The 25,395-nt window shown below is 32.9% G+C and overlaps 1 protein-coding gene across 1 annotated transcript; it reads right to left on the reverse strand.

The window, feature by feature from the left end:
* Positions 1-2,775: 2,775 nt before the first annotated feature.
* On the reverse strand, positions 2,776-24,258 carry LOC115877853 (serine/threonine-protein kinase Tor). The gene is made up of 30 exons (XM_030894194.1): positions 24,036-24,258; positions 23,759-23,976; positions 23,479-23,699; positions 22,889-23,424; positions 22,186-22,827; positions 21,354-21,499; positions 21,092-21,295; positions 20,905-21,036; positions 20,639-20,849; positions 18,210-18,380; positions 18,025-18,155; positions 17,798-17,966; positions 16,365-16,575; positions 16,043-16,306; positions 15,911-15,988; positions 13,260-13,380; positions 13,023-13,206; positions 12,823-12,967; positions 12,595-12,766; positions 12,411-12,517; positions 12,182-12,328; positions 11,915-12,125; positions 11,488-11,682; positions 11,204-11,433; positions 10,878-11,153; positions 7,306-7,546; positions 7,050-7,246; positions 6,827-6,993; positions 4,053-4,261; positions 2,776-3,996 (listed from the first exon to the last, which is right to left on the reverse strand). The coding sequence occupies exons 1-30, from the start codon at positions 24,256-24,258 to the stop codon at positions 2,863-2,865; spliced, it is 7,293 nt and encodes a 2,430-aa protein (XP_030750054.1). The 3' UTR covers positions 2,776-2,862.
* Positions 24,259-25,395: the final 1,137 nt, after the last annotated feature.

Consider the following 25,395-nt stretch of genomic DNA (forward strand, 5'->3'; position numbering starts at 1 on the left):
TAATCCTGTTATTTTTGTCGGTCTTTTGCATCTCGTGACTGGAGTCGCGTTTTGAGACTCGACTATCATATAAATACGGGCCAAGACGTATAACGATGCCGGATGGGACTACCCTGTCTGTCACACCAGTCACATCCTAACCTAATACAAAATTACATGTGTTAAGCTTGCTCAACTGAAAATTGTGCATATACATAGGTATAAGTAGAAAAAAAAACAGAATATACAATAAAAAAATCTTGTAATTTATTTTCTTTATTAAACCAATGCATTAATAATTTCTAGATTTTAATAGAATCTACTTCTAATAACTATCTTTTTTTAGGATACTATATACAACCAGAACTGTTAAACAAATATAAAGAATTATGCAGTATGTGCAAAAACTGCCTGAAATTTATTTTCAAGCTAAAAGTAATAATTTTCATTTATAGGGCGTACCAAAAATTTAGCAATAAATGGGAATTTTTTATTATTGAGTTATAGAAAAAATGTTTATGAGGAATTTCCTCACCATCCAATAAGCCAAAAAAAATGATTCTCTTTACATGGGTAAAAGGTGGGATTATATGACAATGCATCGAAAAAAAATCAAATGAATGTTTCCAGAATTTGAGTTTACCTCTATATAGTGTGTTTCTGACATGCTAATATTTAAGGAGGTGATTCTTGGACCTATTCTAAGAAAAACATTTCATATGAATATATATCTTAAACATCTTAACTTTTTAGATACAGGGTGGCCAAATTTTCTTTTTTTTTCAAAATATTTCTGATTATGCGTCGGACGAAAAAACTCAAGAGACAAAAAATGTTTAGAAATGAATGGAGATTTTGAAAATAATTTTTATTTTAAGAGAAGTCAGTGGTGTACCACTTTTTTCTCCAAAAATATTCAATGTAAAAACCGTATGGACGGCACTGGTTGAAATAAATAAAATTCTTTGTACACCAAAAAAGGTATTTTGATGCATAGAAGACGTGTATAACGATGCTGTAATAAGATATCTGTAATAAAATCGGAATTATAAAAAAACACCCTGTATACAAAATTTCATAAATATACAAGGACTTTAAAGTTCTAGTTGGTTTTATCAGATTTACCTTGTTTTAAATATTTTACAAAAAAAACATCGACTCTCCGGAAAAATACTAAATAACAAAGTAATTGATTTTTTTAAAGTCTCTGTATACAGGGTGCTACAAATTCGAGGTACGAGCATTGGTATCTCGGTAACCGTAATAGATACGAACATGGTTAAATTGGGGCAAAGTTGCGTTTTAGAATGTTTACCACGATGTAATCAAAAACATTTTAAAAATTTCAAGGATTGCTGAGTTTTTGAAAAAACAACAGAATTTTTTGAAAATCATTTTTATTTTTTCCTGGCGTTACTTTTTAGGAAATGAATAAACTAATTGCACATTCTCATTGCCACTTTATTAGGGCTATTTGATAGTATTTTTAGATTTTCAAATTAGCTGATAATTTGTAAGATACAGGGGCCAACTTAATTTTTTTAAATACGGACCTTCAGCATTCTTTATTTCAGATTTTGAAAGAACTCGGTCTCCTGAGTACAATGATATGCCACACTTAATATTTTTTTTATGTTTTGTACATTTGAACATAATTTTTTAAACTAATTTCAAGTCCGGCTCTGTTTTTTTAAAAGATTTAATCTATTCATCGTTACAATATTGATAAGCTTTAAAACTTAACAATGACGTGGGGTAAAACATTGAATACGGTAAATCAAATGCAATAACTAAATGGGTATTACTTGGCGTCATTTGTAAAAGTGAAATCAATACATTTCAACATTTACAATAAAGAGTATAAAATGCATTCGGAACTATAACAAAAAGTTATGTTCAAAGATCTATAAACAAGATTGAACAAAAAATAAATTTGTGCATTAGGAAGGGTGGTAACCCTTTTGAATATGTAGAGCATTAGAAACTAGTTTATAGAAGTTGATTTATTTATAACAACTATGATTAATATTATGAATATTATTAGATCGTACCCTGAGATTCCAAATTCACAATAAAAAAAGTTAAAAATCATATATTTCTAAATTGCTAACCTAGATATTATTTATTTGAGTCTTTGAATTGGCTCGATTTTCCTTATTCAATGTTAATTAGCGCTGATCACTATTGCTGCGATGAATATAATTAGATTAAATAATTTAAAAAACCAGAGTCGTACTTGAAATTATTTTAAATAATAATTAACTAGTTTTGTTGTTGTTAAGGTACCCAAAACAAAAAAAAGTATATAGTGTGACATATCATTATACTCAGAGACCGAGTCCTTTCAAAACCTGAAATAAAAAATGCAGGTCCGTATTTAAAAAAATTAAGTTGGCCTCTGTATCTCACAAATTATCAATTAATTTGAAAATCTAAAAGTACTATCAGATAGTCCTAATAAAGTGGCTATGAGAATGTGTAATTAGTGTTTGATTTTCTAAAAGTTTCTCTTGTAGTACCCTGTATTTACGAAACTCAGTCAGCAGACGTAAAGTCAAATTTTGAACAATTTTTCTCTTCGAATTTCCGTTAAGTTGTCATCTAACACGTCTAAAGCATTTGTACCATTTCTGTAGTTTGGCGCCTGTGTCGCATGACATGTCAAAATTACTTTATATTCTATTGGATATGCTAACTATTTTATATGGATATGCATCAACTTAAAAAAACTGAATAAAAGAAATTCCATTTGTTGCTGACTTTTTGGCACACCCTGAATATTTAAAATAACAGTCAAACTTGCTAATATTTACTAGCACAAAATGTTTCATAAACATAAGAATAGCCATATCAAAAAATTACACTTAAATATAGAGTACAGAATTACCAAAATGGACACCAACCGATATAGCACTGGCATAAATTCTCATTACTGGTAGCTTGTTGAATAAGCAGATCAACTTGTTTTTGAATAGTAAGCATCTCTTCCGAATGGAAATCTTTGCCTGTTAGTTTATCCCTAACCCTATTTATAATAATCACAGCTTTTTTGCTAACAGTATCAGGCTGAGAACCGTCATTGGGTATTTCAGCAAAAGATTTACGGTTTAGCATGCTAAGTGATTCCATAAAGTCGTTATCTTGAGAGGTTCCTGTGCTAAAGGAACCGACTTCGCCCATTGTCGACTTTTTATGATTTGTCTCAATAAGTCGCCAATTGAGCAATGGGTCATAGACAAAAGCTTCTAGTACGGCCATTAAACTATCTTTATTTCGATGAAGTACCGACATTACACTCTCGCACGTTCGCCGGTAGGTGCCTTCAATGCCCGTCACCTCCATGGCATTGATCAACATACGTGTCAGTCTAAATGGAATTTTTTCCGGGAATTTCTCTCTGTCCATGGCTACCTCAAAACAATCGCCAAAGTCAATATGAAGAATTTTTCCACTGAGCCTGTCCAACATTAGATTTGAAGGATGTCTGTCACCTAGACCTAAGATATAGCCAACCATTGACATTACAGCCAATGATCTGGTGTAATTCGTTCTTCGTTCAAACCATACCTCCGATGAAGGACTCTTAAGCCACAATAGTTTGGCTAAATCGTCTCCATGAGTATGCTCTAAAGCGTGTTCAAATACTTCCACTTTTTGCATCACTGTTAAATGGTCGTAGTCGGGTGCCATACGTAACATTATGCGATGTTCAATATTCAAAAGGATCTTTTTCTTATCTCTGTAATCTCTGATTAAAGTATGTAGGGTGTCACAATGGGGTACCCAACCAATGAGACCTGACTTGGTACTCAAAGGGATAACAACGTATCTTTGTATAGTGAGATTTCTTCTGAAGGTTTCCGGATCTTTCAACAACAAAGTATTTACTAACCCAAACAGTTGCATAACGCGTTCATCTTGGCGAAGGTCTTCGTGACCTTTAAGCAAGAACATATAATCCTTACCGTTACTACCGCGAATTACCAGCTTTCTGGGACGCTGCTTTGAAGTTATGACCTAATAACAATAAATATAAATACACTATCGTTTGTTCTTTATATAAAAAGGTTTACCTCTAAGGATCTGTGGAAATATGCTATTCTAACAATGTCTTGTCCAGGGGCGTAACTACCGGGAACTGCAAGCTCTAAATCTTGACATTTCAATAAATTGGGCGAGACATAATGTAACTCTAATGAGGTTAACTGAGGCAGCTGCCTAGAAATTCTCCTAAATACGTGATAGTAAAGGTCCCAAGCTTGGTTCAAATCTCTTATATTTCCTGAAATAATAAAAATACACAGATTATAATTAGGTGTGGGTTGTTATTTAGTGATCTGTTTGTTTACAACAATGCTTGTAATTAACAGTTCCTAACAGTTGATACTTTATGAAAAATTGTGAAACTTCTTACTAACAGCCATTAAATTGAAGGACTTGAAGGATATGTTTGAAAAAGTGAGTTAGAAAAACTTTCCCAAAATTTGTATTAAAATGACAGTCTGTCCGTCTGAAGACTACATTCGAGTAGAGGTACCCGAATGGTTCCAATCGACCCACGCGACGAGTTTGGTTCCAATCGACCAACAATTAAGAAAACTTGATGATTTCGTCTATTTAGAGGCATCGGTTCGAGACGTCGAGGGCATCATCCGGTAGCCCGTCCCCAACTATGCCGAAATTGACCCAAATTTTTCTTACATATCAAATCCTTAGTCCCACCCTGATGAAGATGTAAACGAAACGTCGTATCCAGCTTTGCAGGGTCAGACCTTGTGCACCGTCGCTCACATAGCCAGCAACTAGCTAGCAACTTCAGTCGCGATCGGACGACATCAACTTTTGACGTTTCTTACGTCAAAACTGTCACAGTGACACATGTCGTACACGACCAAGTTGGCCTTCGTCCAATCTATCGACATATCAAATTTCATTTATGATGGGGTCATACTTCGTGTATTAGTCCTAACCTTATGCTTAACATTAACCCTAAGAAATTAATCTTAAGAACTTAAGGAAATGCTGAAATGCGTTTCTGTTGTTTCTTGTAGTGACTCACTCTGAATTGGTGGTCTGTATTCCCGTTTTTCGTTTGTGAAAGCTGTAAATATGTTTACGAATTTTCAGAAAATTTGATGATTTGGGAATTTGATGATTTGAGGAAGAAGAAAAAGAAGCAAAGAATAAAAGAGAGAAATATATGGATTCATAGTGCCTAGAAAACAAGACAAGAGACAAGTACAGGGAGAATTTCGAACATTTATTAGGATATTCCAAATATCTGCTATTCGCCATCGTATGATCACCATAATTTCGCAAAGGTACATGTCAAACGATACGTTTACCTATGTCTTTGGTCGTGCTTTATCTACTGTAAATTTTAATTCAAAGGTGCATTTCGAAATTTTGTGGATTTTGTCTGTCGAATACGTCTTTTCTCGCTGAACAGGCTATTTTTTATTATGTTTTGGCCAGCTTGAAACACGTTAAAGGACTTAAATATACAGGGTGGTCCGAATTGTATTCAGGAAACTTTGCCAGCATATTCTGCAGACAAAAATAAGTAAAAAAGTTCGTATAAAAGTATGTTCTAAAATGCTTAGTATCGGAGATACAGGATGTAGAAGTTTCATTTTTATTTCGATTTTTTCCAGATAATTTATGAGGTAACGCCAATATTTGGATAAAAATTGGTGCTTGGAATTTTTTTGATATGAGAAATTTGATTTTAATGTCAATATGACTCCTACTTGTAGAGGGCGCCACCTACATATTTCTTAACTGGTTTGAAGAATAATAACTTTTCGTCCGTACCTGTATAAAACCACTGAGTAAAAGAATATACATTTACGACGTTTTTTACGTAAAAAAGTCTCTTGGTAAAAATCGCTGCGAGTAATAGTTCTCGAGATATTTGGAATCTAAATTATCAATACCTGTCATCATTGACATAAATTAAACATGTTGACTACATAGTTATTAGACTGAAACCCTAATTTGAAATGTTTTTGTGTCAAAAGTTCAACAGACTTATTATCATTTTTTCGAAGAAAAATTTGATGATTAAATTAAACAAATAAAAAGTTTCGAAATTTATCATTTCAGTCAAATAACTATCTACTCAACATGTTTATTTTTGTCAATAATGACATGTATCGACTGCTCCTATTCTAAATATCTTGAGAACGGTTGCTCGCAGCGATTGTTACGAAGAGACATTTTTTACGTAAAAAATCACGGAAATGTATATTTTATTCACTCAGTGGTTTTATACAGGTATGAAAGAAAAGTTAATACTCTTCAAAACAGTTAAATTACATGTAGGTGGCGCCCCCTACAAACTGGAGTCATATTGACATCAAAATCAAATTTCTCACGTCAAAAAACTCACAGATACCAATTTTCATCCAAATATTGACGTTACTTCAGAAATTATTTGGAAAAAATCGAAATACAAATGAAACTTTTTGACTCTGTATCTCCGAAACTAATGATTTTAGGACATACACTTACAGGATCTATTTTACATATTTTTATCTGCACAATATGCTGTCGAAGTTTCCGGAATACAGTTCGGACCACCCTGTATATATACGCGGAAGGTACCAAAATTACCAATACACAATTAATAACAAAATAAAGTAAAATTTAAAACAATTATGACATAGACCATACCTACTTTCTTTTTTTTATACAGAATGTTAAATAATTCATGAAGATTTCAAAACTTCATAAGAAAATACTAAAATGTTAGTTACAAGCCACGGTTTAGTTGACACAACAGATTAAAAAATCATACAGATTTTCTTGTTTACAAAACTTTTGAAATATCTATAAGTATTATTACCTGTTTGTTTAAATCTTTGGCACCACTCGTGAGCTTCACCTAAATCACGTCCATAAGCTTGAGTAAAACTAGTTTCTTTCAGCGTCTGCGGACCTCTAGCCATCATCCGATGTAGAGGCTCCAAAATTCGAAGCATACCATCAGTATTCTTTTCGCCGAAATACAATCTATCCAAAAATATAAATCTCTTATCACATATTTTAATATTCATAATTTATATTACCTAGAAGCTTCTTCTAGCCCTTCGTGCCACATTTCGTGCCATAAAATGGCCACTCTGATCAGTTCATCTGAAGCCATTATAGCTTGTCTGACAAGTGTAGGCGAATGTTCACTCATCGATTTTAATATTTTATCTGCCGCGTTTCTCCTTATAGGCGAACTGCTTTTTGAAGCGACAGTTAAGGGATAGACTAGAGCCTAAATATAAAATACAAAAATATTTTTTAAGTTTCTTCGCAAAATATTTAATATCTTACTTGAGGATGAATTTTTCCTATATCTACTAAAAGGTCATTTATAAGTTTAGGAACTAACAGACGATTTGTGTCGATGCGAGCTATTAACTGTGGAATAACTTGCAACCATGTGTTCTTATCCACCATTTTGATACCATCAGATATAGCGTTTGAAACTTGATCTAAATGGCCATATTCAAACCAAAGAGTGAGTAATCGCAAAGTGTCTTGCAAAGAACTTCCTTTAGATAAATAAATCGATCTAAAAATTAACATAAATTTTAGTATTATTCTATACAATCTCAAGTATAATATATACAGGGTCCGGCAATAGTGCGTCGGACATCTGTAGCTCCTAGAATAAAAAAACTCGGGAATTTTCTTTAAGTGGAAACTTGAAGTATATGTATACTAGGATGTATTTCAGGAAAATATTTTAGCTTAGAGTGGCTCAAAAAAGTGTGAGTGGAACGGGATATTTTTTTAAACGGAACACCCTGTATATTATTGAATTTTTGGCTTCCTTTCAGATCACTTTACATAATCCTAAGATATGAATAAATACATTTCGATAGTTTCAGAGATGTTAATAAATAAATAAAAAATATATTTTTTTTCAGCCTTTAAAAATACAATAGATGTACTGAAATCAAAACTATACTAGGTTTTTACATTAGATGGTCTCTACTTACTTTGCTATAAATATGATAATTGTAAATCATACAGGATGTTCAAAATTCTACGCTAAACTTTCCAAAATATAAAAATTTTTTCGTTTTTTTTTAATGGAATACCCTGTATATTATATTTTCAATAGATGGAGAATTAAAAAAAGAGCATTTTTTGTATGTAAAGTATTTCAGAGCCATATGAAATAATACTGCGTGGATCTGCGAAACCATTATATATTTTGAAATACTTTAAATGGAAAAAATGTTAATTTTTAACTCTCCATCTAATAAAAAAGAATATACAGGGTGTTACCTAACCCAAATACTAAAACTTTAACACATTTAAAAAAGCAAAGAAAATTTATTTCATATTTTAGAAAGTTTGGCGTAGAATTTTGAATACCCTGTATGATTTAAGATTACGATATTTATAGCAAAGTAAGTATAGACCATCTAAAGGAAATATTTTATTATAGTTTTGATTTCAGGATAGTTCTTGTATTTTTAATATTTTTTTTAAGAAAGGCTGAAATTAAAGGCTTAATATCTCTGAAGCTAACAAAATATATTTACTCATATCTTAGGATTATGTAAAGTGAAGGCAGCCAAAAATGCAATAATATACAGTGTGTTCCATTTTAAAAAAAATCATCCCGATCCTCTCATAATTTTTTGAGCCATCTTATAGAAGTTAAAATATTTTCCTGAAATATATCCTCGTACATACTGTGTAGGTGCACTTTAACAAAATTCAGAAGTTTTTATTCTAGGAGCTATGCCCGACGCACGATTGCCGGACCCTGTATATGCATTAAATGGTAAACTTGTGCTCTAAAATTTTTAAAAAGATATTTAAGGGTCGGCATTTCTGGTCTTGGGTGCCAATTTTCGTGTGTACGAAGAGTACAGTCAACACGCTTAGTAAAATAAGATGTACTGAATAAAGACAGAAGGCAAGTATTTTCCTAAGCGCATGGAATCTAGCGTCAAATTAAGTGACTATGTAATAAATAGTTCGTATTTTTGCTCTCTCCGACTTACTAGATTGCCATAGCGATTCACTCCTATACATGTAAACGCCGACAAAAAGTTTCTCTTGCCAGCAGGGTATAAACTCATTTACTTGTTCGAAATTCCTGACGATAAATGTGACATACAGTGTGAACAGCACTATTCGTATACCACGCCGGCAACTTTTACTTTCTGATTGGTATTTACCTGTGTGGAAGTGAATCGCTTAGGGATTTTAATAAGTCGGCGTAAGAAAAATGCGACGGTGTGATGTTGCGGCGTTGCCACATTTCTCAGAGATACAAGTACGCCTTTCCCTGTCTAGTGTAGTAAGTCACTGTCGAAAGGCGCTTATTTTTAAGTCTAATCTTAAAAAAGATAACTGCATAAAATCACTCGATATGTTTCTAGGCATCTGAAATCGAGTTATAGAATATCGTTAGGGTGACTATTTTATAATGAAAAAACGTCAGTAATCGCGGTAATTTGAAAACTCAACTTTTTAACACATAATACGCGATAGCTCAAAAACTATTTTAGATATTGAAACTTTCTGATTTTATATTGAAGTTCGGATCTTTGACAACATGTTTAAATGAGAAAAATTCCACAAGTTTGTTTCTTTTCTGTTCAAGAAGTTTAAAAAACGCGTCTATTTACTTTTAGTGCATAGCAATTTCCACTAATAATGTGTAACTTTTTTATTTGTAAATATTTTCACATATTGTCTGCGAAGAAAATATAGCAGAAACGTTAAGAAAGTTTTTTTTTAAACTACAATCAATTATTGCTAATGGATTTCGAGATATTGATTTTTGAATTCAGAGTTATAGCGCAACCACTGTCTAGCACAAACTCGGTTCAACTTATTTTTACCAAAAGTGGTAAACGTTTGAGCATTTTACAATCGTTTTTTAATTTCTTGTATGTCTTGTTTTTAATAACTTGTATTTAAAAACCTATAAGCAATAAGAAAAATACAACAACGATTCGTTGACGTCGCCGTTTTGAAACCGCGCCGCCCGGTTTGTACGTTCCAATGTTCCAATTAGTCAGTGTGCACGATGTCTAAGCCGGAGTCTCATGCATCCGAAATCCGATGATACGACATCCGAAATTTGAAGTTATCGTGTGAAATAAAAAAAACCTGTCACATACATCCGAAAGTTCGTTCCGAAATTTGACAGTTTTGACATTTAGACCTGTCATTCCTATGTATTATTATTATGTATTATTCCATGTATTATTGGAGAAACACTTATAAAAATAACTTCCTCGCCAAATATCCCGAAATTGCCCACTTCCCACTAAACTTGATTTTAAAAACCAATGTTTTCAAAAAAAGTGAGGTTAAAAAACACACGATATCGTACAAAAGTTAAACAAAATTTAACTTTATACGCTGTCGGACGATTAGTTAAAAATATAGAATAAAAATTGGTGTCAAAATATTTCGACCAATAGGAGCACCGTCGGATCGTCGTGTCATCGGATTTCGGATGCATGAGACTCCGGCTTTAAGGCTTGATTTTCATGCATCCGTTATACGTTGATTCGTTGATACGATGGTCCGACGGTGCTCTGATTGGTCATAGCGTTTTCGCGCCACTTTTCATCTGTAAATATTTTACTTCAGCCCGTCAACAAAGCCCGTTTTTGACAAATTTAATTAGACCTTAATAAAAATATAAGTAAAATAGCAAAATCGTTATGGAAACGAAAATATAAAATAACACCAACGTATATCCGATAAACGGAGGCATGAAAATGCAATAAATTTAAAAACTGCGTTATTTTCTAACCAATCAAAGTCTTTATAATTATCTTTTTAATTTAATATCGTATCAACGTATCGTCGGACAACGGATACATGAAAATCAAGCTTAAGACTGCATATTGCAAAGTACTTACTTGAAAAAACCTTTAACTGCCAAAACGGCATGTTCATTCATATCAATATCTTGGTAGCCCCCATCTGGTTTGCTAGCTAGATTGTCTCCTTCCTTATCTTGTTTATGCTTGTACAAAAGGACAGTTTCAAAATTAATGTAAGCCCAAGAATGCCAGGCTTTGTACCAATCCTTATCAAATTCAGTCGCCTTTTCGTAGCATTTTAAAACAGACCTAATTGAACTCGCGGTAATACCTTCGAGATTTTCTTGCCATGATCCTAATTTTAGGTAACACCTAAAAATAAAACATGTTACAAATGCCTTCAAACACCTTTGTTTACATACCTGGCTAATAATCTCTGTCTTTCTTCTAAACTACTGTCGATTCCTTCCATTTTTACATAAGACTTCAAAAACATTTGTAACTGATCATAAGCTCTTTTCTTCTGATCCACTTGCCAAAGGTGCTTGCAATAAGCAAATGTTACGTGAGGTTGAGTTACAGGTAAAGGTTTATCTAGATAAGACTCAGGATCATATTCAAGAAGCATTAATAATGTTTTATGGGACAATTTCTGTAAGCAAAACATATAAGTATATCTTTATTGCTAAATTTTGTTTATACTAACTAAAGAGCCATTTTTCCTACACAAAGAAGCATATTTAAGCCACGTCTGTACATCTTCATGTGGCTGTAGAACTAAAGAATGAACCTGAATAATTTTTTGCCAGTCTTCCACAAGTCTTTGTCCAGACTGTAACCTTTGCCACCACATTTGTTTTAAAATGTCTCTTCTTTCAGGGACAAGTTTATATTGCATTACCTAAAAAAGTTCAATAAAATGTGAAAATATTGATAAAACGATTCTTTTTTAAAAGTAAGAGGATTTTCCCGTACATTTTTCGATATCACAACTTCCTTTAAAAAGTTTCTTCCTTTAAAAACAAGATCGGATAAAAGATTACTAAGTTATTCATAAAAAAAATTAAGTTTTACAAGTTTGACACCTTATATATTGAATGAAACAAAAAAAAAGATGTAAAATTTATATTTACCTCTTCCAGTTCACTTAACATCTGCACTTGAACCATTGCCCCATAAGCTCTCTGATAGCTTTCACCAGCCATAGCTGTCAATTCAGTATCGATCATGTCTCTAGTAATATCAATAAAGTCTTGAGCCAATTTAAATTGGTCTTTATGTATTGCCAGCACAGCGCGATAAAACGAACCATCTTGCGTATCTTGAGGAATGACATTAATATATCTAAATAAAAAATTAATTTACAGTTTACCAATACAATTTAAATAAGATAAATATACTTTTCCATAGATCCAAAATTATGTAAACCAAAAGAAGAAGCTAACGCTAATCGACAAGCTTTTTGTTTGTTGTCATCGTTCAAATGATTGAACCGGCTTTCTACAAAATCATGAAGTTGTCCCCATTCACCTAAAGCTTCTAAACATCTGTAAAATAATGGATGTTAAGAAAGAGTCTACAGAGTTTAATTTGTTGAAGTAGGTATTTAATTAATAGATAAAACATTACCTCATTTGACCTAAACATGCATCTTGATCAACTGGATCAGTTTTCAATTTTTCTACATAAAGACCCAAAGCTTTGTCCCAGTTATGAAGTTTTTCATACCATCTTACCTATAAATATAAATAAAAAATCTTGTATCGGTCGATACTACACGATTGTATCTTTCGATACTAAACTATTTCCTTACTTGAACTTGAACTTCACCAGCTTGTCTCATGACATGCTGAAGTAAACCCTCAGCTGCCTCTTTTTGTTGGAGCTTATTATTTATAGAAATTAAAGATTCAATAACGTGATTAACTTTCACATTTGTCCGTAAAAAATCCTCCTCTTTATAATGTAAAGCTTTTGCATATGCTCTGGAATAATTATTTTTTTGAGTTTATTTTTTTAATTAATCAGGAATACAATATACCTGCAGTGCATTGCCTGCTCACCAAGCAAACGACCGTCTAAAGGAAGGGGTCCTTTATCACAATGTTCCATGAATTCAGCCAAATTTAATATAGTTTGTGTTATTTCTGGTACATCCGGTACTGTCAAAGCTTGTTCCAAACAACCTATAAAATTATACTGAACTAAAATGTTCCTTAGTTAACATAATAAGCTGTTTACCAATTAATTCCTTTTGCATATTATCACTTAACTCAGTCCAACAACTGACGAAAGCCGCATTGAAAAGATCCCTCGGTAACTGAGAATAAATTTGAGCTAGTTGTGAACAAGACTTTATAGAGGGTATTGGTGATTCTTTAAGAAATTCTAGGCTCAGTCTCTTTAACCATTCAAGCCAATCATCCTGAAATAATACGAAGAAATAAATATACTACTTATAAGGTTCTAATGTATTACTTTAGAAACTCTCCTAAGTGGTATCCAGGCTTGTTGCAAATTCTGCTCCGACATTTTCATTCTTTGTGGCATTGTTGAACTATCAGTCGATAAACCTACTTCTCCTCTATTTTTTCTATTCCTACAAAAAGTTAACATACTGTATTTAACTCCTTAAGTAACCTGGGTGAATGGAAATTGGGCACAATAGTAATACAACAGTGCATGTGTCTTTATAATGGCGCGGAACGTTAAATTAGAAATCGTACCTTACTGGTATGTTACTTGTATGTCAACTATCCTAATTTTTTTAGATATTGAGGGAGCATTCTACTACCAACTCATTAGTAAATGCAATGAGTAGAAGAGGTACACCTGCAGTAGTATGAAGATTGATAAAGGCCGCCTTAGAACACAAGCAGTAGTGGATGGAGGTTGTTCACAGGGAGGAGTTTTATCTCCTCTACTTTGGGCAACCTTGGTACATGACCTCTTCAACGAATTGTCCACACAAGACTTTTATTGCCTAGGATATGTAGACGGCATTGTAATTGCGGTCAGAGGTAAATTTGCTGGGATGCAGAGACCCCTGGGGCCATAACATATAATAAAGCAGACAAGTGGTGTAAACAAAACAGATTTACAGTCAATACTCAGGAAACAAATTGTCAACTTTACAAAAAAGATAGCACCAAAAGACCTTAAACAACGGACGCTAGGAGAAACAGAAATTGCATTTACCAAAGAAACAACATATCTTGAGGTATATTTTGATCAAATAAAAAAGGCTCACATAGAATACGCACATATCGAAAGCAACACACAAGGCTGCTATCTCTTTAGGTAGGAGCAGAAGGATGTATGAAAAAAAAAACTGAAGCTTAACCCTTTTGTATTTTACTAAGAGTGAGTCCCAGGTGGGACCCTCCACTGAGGCCGCGAGGGCCTATTGTGGTTCGCTTAACCCTAAAATTACTCTATGGTTAAACACAAGAGTTGTAAGATCCATGATAACCAACGGGTCGGTGCCGGTGGTGTACAAAGGCTTGTTTGCCTGTGTGTAACGGGAGCCATGAAAATCACCCCCACAAATGCGATGGAAGTTTTGTTGAACTTACCACCACTACACATCATGCAAGGCAAACCACTTGTCATGCACAGGTTAATTCACGGTCATCAGCACATAGCTAGACGCGTAGTGCTAAAAATCAGAAGCTAATCGAAGAGCTGAAAGCAGACAATGTATTTAGATACAACAGCTACAAGGGATAGCTTTAACAACAAATTTAACATAACAATACCAGAAAGGGAAGACTGGATAAAACGTGTACCCGTTCAAGCCGAGGAAACCTGGTATACAGACGGCTCAAGCACATCGGAAGGTGTAGGAGCACGAATAGTAGGGCCGAAGCAAGGAATATCTTTGCAAGGTAAACCCAGGATGTCACAATTTTCCAGGCGGAATTAACGGGAATCCACTATTGTGTAGCAGAAATAATAGGTAGCAAAGAACACCGCCATCTTCCAAGACGGCCAAGCAACGCTAAAGGCACTCGGTTCCATGGAGGTCAATTCTAAACTAGTGTGAGATTATGTGTGTGCTCTAAATACGTTGGGTGAGCGTTGGGTGCTCAGTACCAGTACCAGGCTGGGTACCAGGCTAACGTAATATCGCTAAACCTGACTAAATTGAATTTTGGCAAAAATGTTTAAATTTGTTGTATAATTAAGATACCGAGCAGCTCTTCATTTTACTTTATAGGGCAAATTATTGTAACAGATATTTTATTTAGATTAAAGCTCCAAAAATTAGTGTAAACCGAATTTTATTATCGCTATGTTGGTCACATTGCGCCGTGTTCAGCAATGTTATCCTTTATTATTTGACAATTATCCTAATGTCAGTCATTATTTTGTATAATATCGTGTTGTTGTTGTCATTCACAAATAATTGTTTTTTATTAAAATGTGATTAAACAAATACTTCAACCTTTCTGAGTCGCTTAAAGAGATTCTAAGAACAACTGTTAAAAAAATTTGACAAATAAGCTATTATTAGTGAAAATATGAATAAGTTTGTAAAAATCTGAAATTTTTTTACCAAGAAATATTTGTCTGGTTTTTTTATTATCATAAAATATGACAATTCAAACAAGTTCCAAAATGTGATAGCTAATGATTTTACGTTTTAAATGAACTTTGAATCATCAAAAAATATTAAATTTTAACCAAGTTATTAACAATTTGTCCTATCAATCAATGATACGCTTATGAAATCTATCTTCGGAGCGTTAAGACTTGTAGAGAAAATTCAGGGATCTTCAAGGCGGAATATCTCGCGAACTACGTAAAAATTATAAGGTCCTTTTTTGTAGGTAAGTATGTAAACTTCGTTTTTTATTCCAAGAAAATTTTTATAACCTGCATATTTTGGCAGATATTTGCAAAAAACTGATTTTTGGGTCATTTTTTCAATCAAAGCTGGCTGAGAACGGTATAAAAATTTTCTCCTAAAACTACTCCCCAAAAAGTACACAATCGGCCTGAGAAGTCCCGGTCGACGAATTAGGCCGCGGTTTCAACCTGTATTACTATTTTTATTCAATGCTATAATCAAAATAAATTACGACAATGCCTAGGAAAATATGACAATTTTAAATTCAATTACTTACCGACTGCGAGGAATTGGAAGGTCAAGTTCGCTAGCCATTGTACTTTCAGACTGAATTTGACAAACCAAAGTTTCCCATCTAGAAATTTCAAAATTTAGTAAATAAATCTTGCAGTATCAATACAAACTGCACCTCCTATTATTAATCTTATGTTTAGCAACCACTTTTTGTACCATCGGCACAAACACTTGGAATCGTCGGCCCAACTGAGTCACCAGAGAACACAAAGTATCCAGAGCTGTGTCTCGTAGATCCGGATTTTTATCGATCGTTCTCACCAAAGGATGGGTTAGACGCGAGATATAATCGGATAAATCGATCGATTCTGCTATTTGATCTATAGTTTCTAGAGCTTGTTTCGATACAGGAACAGGACAATCTGGCGCATCGATAAGCCTACAACCAATATTTATAAAATAACTTGGACAATTAAATAATTGACGTATGTAATTACCGAACAATAGGCGGCAATATCAGATGCATATAATCCTCCAAATTGTTTCCAAACTTATGTAAAGCACTCAATAGTCTTATTGTATTGAGCCTCTCTTTTGACGTATCATGATTTAAAACACGCAAAATCTGAGGAATAAGTCTAGGTAGATATTCTTTGAATTCCGCTCCTAAAGCTTCAGCTATATTTTCCAGTAGCAAAATAATTGTACCTAAATAAAAAAAAATAGTACACATAATATTTAGATTTTATATATACAACTGAGGTTTGGTATATTTGAACTACTCATAATACACATGGCAAAATACTTATCGTAAACATATAACATTTTGGTTGCTTGTATAGGGTGTTTCAAAAAACATGTGCCATCTCTCGTGGGGAGATTCCGCACATAAAAATACGATTTATTTCTTATATCACCATAGGTCCGATAGGTCCATGGTCTATAAAAACCGTTGACGTTCAACGGTTTTAGTAGACGTATCTCTTAGTAGCTTTTTCTTTGTTCTCTGTGATTTTTGCTTCCGACGATGGGTAGAGATATACTTCCAGAAACATTAAGCATTTTTTGTCAGTTAGACAATTTTTTTTATTAGTAAATCACTGATGACAAATTGGTCTCCGTGAGTCCCCTTTTCGTGAGGAATCTCCCCACGAGAGATGGCACATGTTTTTTGAAAAACCCTGTATAAAAGAATATGAGCTATCTAGATAAAATATTTTTGATCACGCAGTGAGGCCAGATTTGTTCAATCGCAATTTACTGTAAAATGCTTCAATGGACCACAAAATTACATTTGCAACAAAATCGCAAATTGCAACTCCTAAAATTTAAAACTCGCCGAGAGAAGGTTTCACGGTCTTAGTTTACAAAATCACAATCGCAAAAAAATCGCAAATCGCAGCAAAATCGCAACTATAGTAATATTGATTGCCTACAATGAAACTCGCAAGTAGAAGAAATCGCAAATTGTAGTAAAATCGCAAATCGCAACTATAGTAATATTGGTAGCATAAATTGAAATTCGCAAATAGCAGTTTCCCATGACAGTCAATTGCAGGTTGCGATTGCAATTTTAAAATCGCTGCGATTAAATTGCAGTTTGCGATTTGTTGCTCATCTCTAGTTAAATTTATAATATTGCCATAAGCCACCTACCCAAAAACTCTACGTTAACAAGAACAGAAATTGATTTTATAAACTACCTGTGAAGTATATAAACCAGCTATTTTTGTGAACTAACATAAAATCACTGCTATTTTTCAAGAATGGGCGAATTCCTCCAAATAGCTCAAACAGCGTTTACTTAGTTTGCGAAATTGCTGGTTAGTTTTAAAACTAGCAAAGTATCTATTTTAGTCATAACTTAAAATGGTTAATTACAAATCTATTGATTTTAATTTTTATTATCTAATAGTAATGTAATTGTTACCTTGAATAGAATAATTTGTCCAAAATTCTTTAATCAAATCGCATATATCATCTAAATAATTCCTGATGTGTTGCTTTACTATAGCAATCAACTGTGCCAGCTGTTGAAATAGAAATTCTTTAAAATTTATATCAGCTGTTCGAACTACATTTAACAAACTAGGAAGAACCTGGAAATATCCAAAAAATAAATAAACTAGTACAGTAAAAAATTGATAATAATTTTACCTGGGATATATATGGTACACATTTAATTCCTAAACTCTTGAATGTAAACGTTATAGCTTGTACAACCATGGTATGGTACTGTGATAATGTAGGGTCTTTAATAATTTTTAAAAGAGTTGCTATTGTCATTGCTAGAAAAGAAAATAAGTTAATAACAAATAATTGAAGTTATACACTGGGTAAACCTAAATAATATTCTTCTAAGGTGCTTGAGCTCATGTTGACTAACATTTCACTTGATGTGAGATCACTATCCTCCCCAACATTCTTGTCAGGCATTGGTATCAAAGTTGGAGCCTCAGGTTGATAATCTATTTCGCCCCTATACATTTTATGTTTATATGGATCCAATGCGCCTAAAATAAAATTAATAAAAAAGTCAATATTCAACATTACCCTAGTATAAGGAGAACGACAGCGTTACACTTCAAATATTCATTGATAAAACTCGGCAGATTGTTGACAGAAAAAGGCGCGGTGCCAGCGAGGATGCAATCGAGCTGTGAGGTTCGAGTGTTACGCCACAGTACAGAGTTGGACTGATGAAATGAGTGCGTTATTGTGTAATGCAATTGTGTGTTTATTGTAGCTGTGTTTGTGTCTTCTGTAACTCATATAGTGTTTAAAACATAATTTAGTTAATTCATTTTTAAAGCTAAGTGAGTACATTTTAGTACATTAGTTATTTTATATTTCTCTTATGAATTATAGTTACCAAGTTTAGATCTTATAATAGGTAAATTCCAAATAAAATACACAATATGAACAAGAAAGAAATAGAGAGGGAAATGTATAAAAAAGAAGAAAACGATTAAACGGCTCAGCCCTCAACAACTCGTAACCATATACACCAGTACAGACATGCACACTCACACACTCACGCAACCACACCTACACTAGTGTACACTGGTGTATACGGTTACGAGTTGTTGAGGGCTGAGCCGTTTAATCTTTTTCTTCTTTAAAATACAGAATGTTTCTGTTTAATATTTTAATCAAATATGTCCCCCGGGACACTATAAGGTCATTCTAAGTATTTAGCTGGCCCGTGTGCACATATAATCCGTGCACTGCACGGGTGCAGCACCAGAGCCGGGGCTCACTTAAGTCAAGTAGGCTGCCTGCCAACTTACTTGGATGCTACGAAGCTGTCCAACTCGACTTTTATAAAACCGTTGAAACCATACAAAGAGTGTAGAAATAAGAGGGGGGCAACATTTATACCGGGTGCGTCTCAAAAGTGGCTCACCCCTTTAACATTTTATTTTTTCAGATAGAAAAACTAGATTTGGTATGTTAGTATATGACATAAATTAAGATTGATTGACGTATTCAATTATTTTCGGTCAAGTTTCACCGGAAATGACTACAACTTTTGATTTTTAAATAGCACCCTCGGTATATTTTTACTGTATTCGATAGAAAATGACACTCTGAATAGAACGACATATCATACGTCAACTTTCGACATTTTTGCATATGGTTTATTTCAAATTGTAACATAGGGTTCATTAACGACAATTTGACTCGAAATACCAAGTGTGTGGTATCAAATTATTCATAAAAAATGCTCTTTCCAATTATGCTAATGAGCCACCCTTGTTCCATTTGAAAAAATTGAGATATGATTAAAAATACGATATGGGCATCTTTTAACTGGCCAGGACAAGACACAAAAAACATTAGACAATTAAATGTATCATACCGAGGCTCCTTGATTAAAAATGAGTGTTTTCAACACAGTCATGGTACTCTAGATTAAAATTTAAAATACGATTTTTTAAGTAAAAATGTCAAAAGTTCACATATGATATGTCATTTTCACACATGATATGTCACTGTTTGTTAGACTTTTAAATCTAATTAATAAAACTTTAACTTTGTGATATGTTAATGTTAAGGTTAGGTTTAGCTATTTTACTATTTACTATTTTCTGTCACTGTAATTTTTTTATATTGGGCAATTATTGTCCGTTGATAAATAAATAATAATAATAATAATAATTTTATTCAGAGTGTCATTTTCTATCGAATAAAGTAAAAAAATACCGAGGGTGCCATTTAAAAATCAAAAGTTGTAGTCATTTCCGGTGAAACCGGAAGTGACCGAAAACAATTGAATACTCAATCCCAATTTATGTCATATACTAACATACCAAATATCATTGTTTTTTTCTGAAAAAATAAAAAGTTATAGGGGTGAGCCACTTTTGAGACGCACCCGGTATATTTATAATGGCAGCATCAGGTTGCCTTGGGCCCAGTAGACTTTGACTGTGTCAACCCGGCTTTATTAAAGCTTAGCGTGCTATATATAAATACAAAAAACTTTAGTAGACGGGGTTTGTAGTAAAAAAAAAACTTTAATTTACAGCCCTAGATTAGATTAACAAATTGATAGTCCAAAAAAGTAATTTTTGGATTTGGTTGCCTGACAGCTTCTATTTCTAAGGTTATGCATCCCTAAAGTATTGTACCACGCGCCGCCACTGTCTGTAGGTACCTCGTAGCGAAAACAAGTCATAGAATATGTCAGAAAAAAATATAAAAGGATTTGGCGAGAAGTGAAGCTACTAGTTTCTTTATACCATTATATTAGTTCAAGTTTACAAACCCAGAAGACCTAGAACTCTAATTGTTTCTCTTCTTATATAAGGATGTTGCTCCGTTTTTAAGAAATTTATTAATACATCGAGCAAAACTGGATACTTGTTGTAAGGTCTGACTACATGTCCTGTTGCACCTACTAACTGACCCAATGTAACTAAGGCTGCAAATCTTTTATCTGGAGCTGAAGCATCACCAAGAATATCTAACAAAATTCCCTAAAAATCCAACTTGAATGGTTGGTTCTTGTTTATTATAAGAGTGAATAAATACCATAAGATCCTTCATCCAAATTTGTAGCTCTGAATCCCCTCCAGTCACCTCTGCTAAGTCACCAATTGTATAGAGAGCAGATAATACAACACCAGGATTCGGTTCGGGTTCTTTTAACTTAGGAACAAGTACCTAAAAATGATATATTTGCATATAACTTCAATACAAATAATAAATGAAATTTTACATGTAAAATTGGTTCCATATATGGACGAATCAACCTGGGCCCTCTAACAACTAAATGATCTAAGAGAGTGGCTGCCTGTTCCTTATTTCTGCCACTTCCTGAGTGTTCTACTTCAGTCAACAACTGAACCAGAACTCTCCTTAAACTTGGCATGATATAGGCAGGATTCATACAACTTAAACGTCCTATGGTAAACAAAGCTACCTGAAAAAAATTTATAAACAATGTTTAACTTTTAAAATATAATGTTTCAGATATATACTTCTCTTATTTTAAATTCTTCATCTTCGAGTGCCATACAAAGTCCTTCAAGAGTCTCTGATTGAGACAAGTGATGATCGAATGTAGAATCTAAAGATGTTAAAACTCCATAACGTACTTGTGCTTCACTGTCTGTAAGCCCGACACCTAAAATATAAAAAATACTTCCATATATATTTGACTCAATTTCTCTTTTATTTCTATTATTTATTTTGAAAAAAAAATGGGGAATATGGGTTATTATCAATTTATTTATAGAAAAAACAAACTTTTGTATCTTAATTCAAAATTCAAAGTCAAAGTGTGGCGTATTTGAAAAGAAATATGAGAATATATAGCTCTAAAGTTCAAAGAAAAATATAATAAAATGTTTTAAAATTGTATAATTTGTGTAACAAACATGATAAACAATTAGCGGTGACTGGTAGATTTTTTATGTACTCATCTCTGATTCTGGACATGGGACCCACACAGAATTTTTGTGAATTAACTTAGCTCTATCTAGAAACATTTTTGTGTTATTAAAAACAATTTTAAAATTTGGGATCTTTTTTATTTTTGTGCCTGCACAGCAAAAGCAATTATTAAAATCAAAAAGTAATTTTGTTTTTATTTTTATTATAATTTTTGTTAAATTTTAACAAAATAATTTAACATGGTTAAAAAATCATAACCACTGTAAAAATACAACCCTTTATTAAATTGTTATTTGGGAAGAAAATTAAAAATTATTAAAAATGCTGTAATTTCATGGTCATTTTCATTTTCTTGGCAATGCATGCTTATCCCTGATATTAACCATTAAATAATGTAATAAAAAATATGCTGCTTACTTAACAATTTTTGTAAAACATCTGCCACAGTTCTAGCAACGGTATCACTCTGATATTTATCACTACAATTTATAGCATGACGTAATAGTCTACTGGTAGTTCGTACTGCTTCAATCCTAATTTCTTTCACCTCATGCACTAAAAAGTGCTTGGCACACCTTTGGACAAATGGTAACAGCCTCTGACCTTCAAAATCAAACGTTCCAAGTGTATGCAGTGCTAACACAATTAACTGGGTGTCATTTGTATCAATTCCCATGGAAGCAAAGTTAGCATTTAAGTTTCTGGGCATACCAGGATGTAATAATGGTTTATTTAAAAGAATACAAGATAACATCTTTAATAAACCTAAACTAATTCTGTCCTTGTGAACAGGTACTTTTTTAGCCAGTTCCCTTAAACAAATTGTTAAGGATGGACTTAAAGCTGTTGCAAGAATTTGTTCCAACATATTTGGAATATCCATCTTATCATGTCTCTTCAGAGCTGTTGCCAAAAATGTTATACATTTAAATACGCAACTATCGATGACAGGACGCCTTTTACTAGGTGTTTCGCTTTTTGGTAAAGCTCCTTTTATTAATTCCATTATACGATCAACATAAGGTTCTATCTTCTCTTCTACAGCAACAGCGATCAAACCTTAAAATAAATATGTATGTGTAGTAATTCCTATATTAACTAAAATTATATGAACAAATACCTATGGTTATAAAAGCTGTGTTCCTATCCTTTTCTCTTCCTTTCAGTATTACAAATAAATGATTCATTGCATTAGGTAAATGCCCTTCAACAAAACTTTTCTTATCAAAAGCAGCCAACCTGGGTAGAATTGTTAACAAAGTTTGTTGAACAAAATTTACTCTTAAAAATCTTTGAGCTAAAACATCTATGCAAATATATTTAAAATTTTCAGCAACTAGCTGTCGACATATTGATGATTCTAAAATTATAGGTTTTCCTGGAGCCAGAGCTGTTAATATTGTATCATCTGATTTCTTTTTTGTATGAATTGGATACATAAAAGGTGGTCTATTAAAGCTAAAGTCTTCGTTTTCTAAAGATGGTTTAGGATCAGTACTCTCTTGAAGAGCAATATATTTTCTTTCCCAGGAAGCATTAGCACAGTGAAGTAGTTCATTTAAAATAAGCAAGGACCCATGGACTTTTTCATCTCTAACTCTCTCACCACGGTCAACACTTAAAAAACTTCCAGACTTATCATAGCACTGTTTATACCTAAAATAAAATTAAGTGTAACTGTATCTACCAGATAAAAAATAAATCTTTAACCATGAATATGCATCTTTCTGATTTTTCTTGGCATTTTCTCTCTGAGCCGTCACAACTAAAGCTGCCCTCAGAGCTTCAGTTGCTGCTTCACGAATAGCTTGTTTAGGGTCTTGTATGGCACAAAAAATTGATTCAAAAAATTGTGATACCAGTTGGTAAAAACAGGTAGGTAATGCAGTAGCTAGTTCCTTTAAGACTAGCACAGCGGCATGTCGTTTTGACTAAAAAATCAGATATTGTAAGAAAAGATGTATAGAGGCAACATTGTTTTAAATATTACTTCAACTCTGTCTCCACTGAGCCATTCTAATGACTTTTTCACCTCAAACTGAACATATTGAGAGGCTGTTGGACCTGAAGCTAGAGCAAGATTTGCCATAGTTTTAGCAACAAGTTCCATAATACTAACATCATTTGATGGCAATTGGTTTCTAAGATAATTTGCAAATCTAGTAATTCTAGTTGACATATTACCCAGCTCAGCACCAATAAGACAAACTAATGAATATGATGAATATAATTACACAATTAATTGTAATAATTTTCACTTAACTTACCAATTGCCAATATACCACCTTTTTTTTCATTGGCATCACTACTAGACACCATTTCAAATATATGATGATTAATCTCATCTAAAAAATTATTTATCTCTTCAGGGCTTGCCTCCCGAAGATCAGTCTTAACATAGACATAAAGATCTTTAGCAGCTTTAGATCTTGTATGTTCATTCTTTGATTTTAAGTTTGAAACAAACTGATGCATTACAACTATAGACATGGTGACTATATTTGTGGAACAACTGTTGTATTAAAAGAGAATAAACAATTGTGAATATCAATATTTTGTTAACTTAAAAACTGGGGTTCCTAATGGAACCCCACTGTAATAATAGGTAAACAATACACAGTCACATCAAAATTGAGCACTACTTGAACAGTCAAGTTATTATTTATGTAATTACAACTTTTGTGTTTTCCCCTTATTCTATTATTTTTCTAATTCCTGTCATGTATGTATTAGAGTAAAAAATATCACAAATATATACAGCATCTGATAGCATCTTCTATTTTTTTAAAAATTTTAAATTCTTGGAAATGCAAATGCCACATCTGTCAAACATTTTGACTTTTTGTACGTCAATGTCAATGTCAATGTCGAAAATTATTCTTATCGGTAAAATGAATTTCTGTAATATTTGGCGGTAGTTTAAAATGACGCATCTTTTCTAATAACGAGATACAGTGGAATTTTAAACAATACTTGAATACTAGCAATAAACTATAATTTATTTTAATAGAACAAGAATATAGTAAAACCCTTGTTTATACATCTTGGTATTTTAAATTATAATTACCTGTGTTTACGTGTTCACTCAATAATTATTATAGCTTATAGGTATAAGCTTTAATGTTTTTGATCTTTATTTTTTGACAAGGCTCTTATTTTCCTTTGCTAAAAATGCATCGCTTCAATACCCCTTGCACTTGTAAGTATGTAAGTAAGTAAGCATTTGCTAAGTTTTGAGTATTTTATAAGGGTTGTTAATATTCTTAATTTAAGTTGTATGTACGAGTACGTATTTATAGTAAGATAATCTAGTAAAAATTTGTTATAAACATAGATAATTCAGAAGGTTCTCGATGTATTATTCAGATGCAGATGATGACGCGAACGTCTGAATCTAAGGTCTGAACAAGGTCTGAACGATCTGAACCATAAGTGCGAGTAGAACCTACTAGTTGATGCTGGCTATATTTACTCAGTAGATAGCCATTAGCCTTTCTGGAAGTCCTCTTCTTTTCGTTCGATGATCGTAGAGCTGGGCCCTTCCTTTCATAGGGCTGGGTTGGTTTTGTGACAAGACAAAAGTTTCATAAAAGAACTAATATGAAAAATTTATATTATAAGTATTAT

This window comes from Sitophilus oryzae, unplaced genomic scaffold (genome assembly GCF_002938485.1).
Source record: "Sitophilus oryzae breed Bouriz unplaced genomic scaffold, Soryzae_2.0 scaffold_1499_pilon_pilon, whole genome shotgun sequence".
Classification (NCBI taxonomy): domain Eukaryota; kingdom Metazoa; phylum Arthropoda; class Insecta; order Coleoptera; family Curculionidae; genus Sitophilus; species Sitophilus oryzae.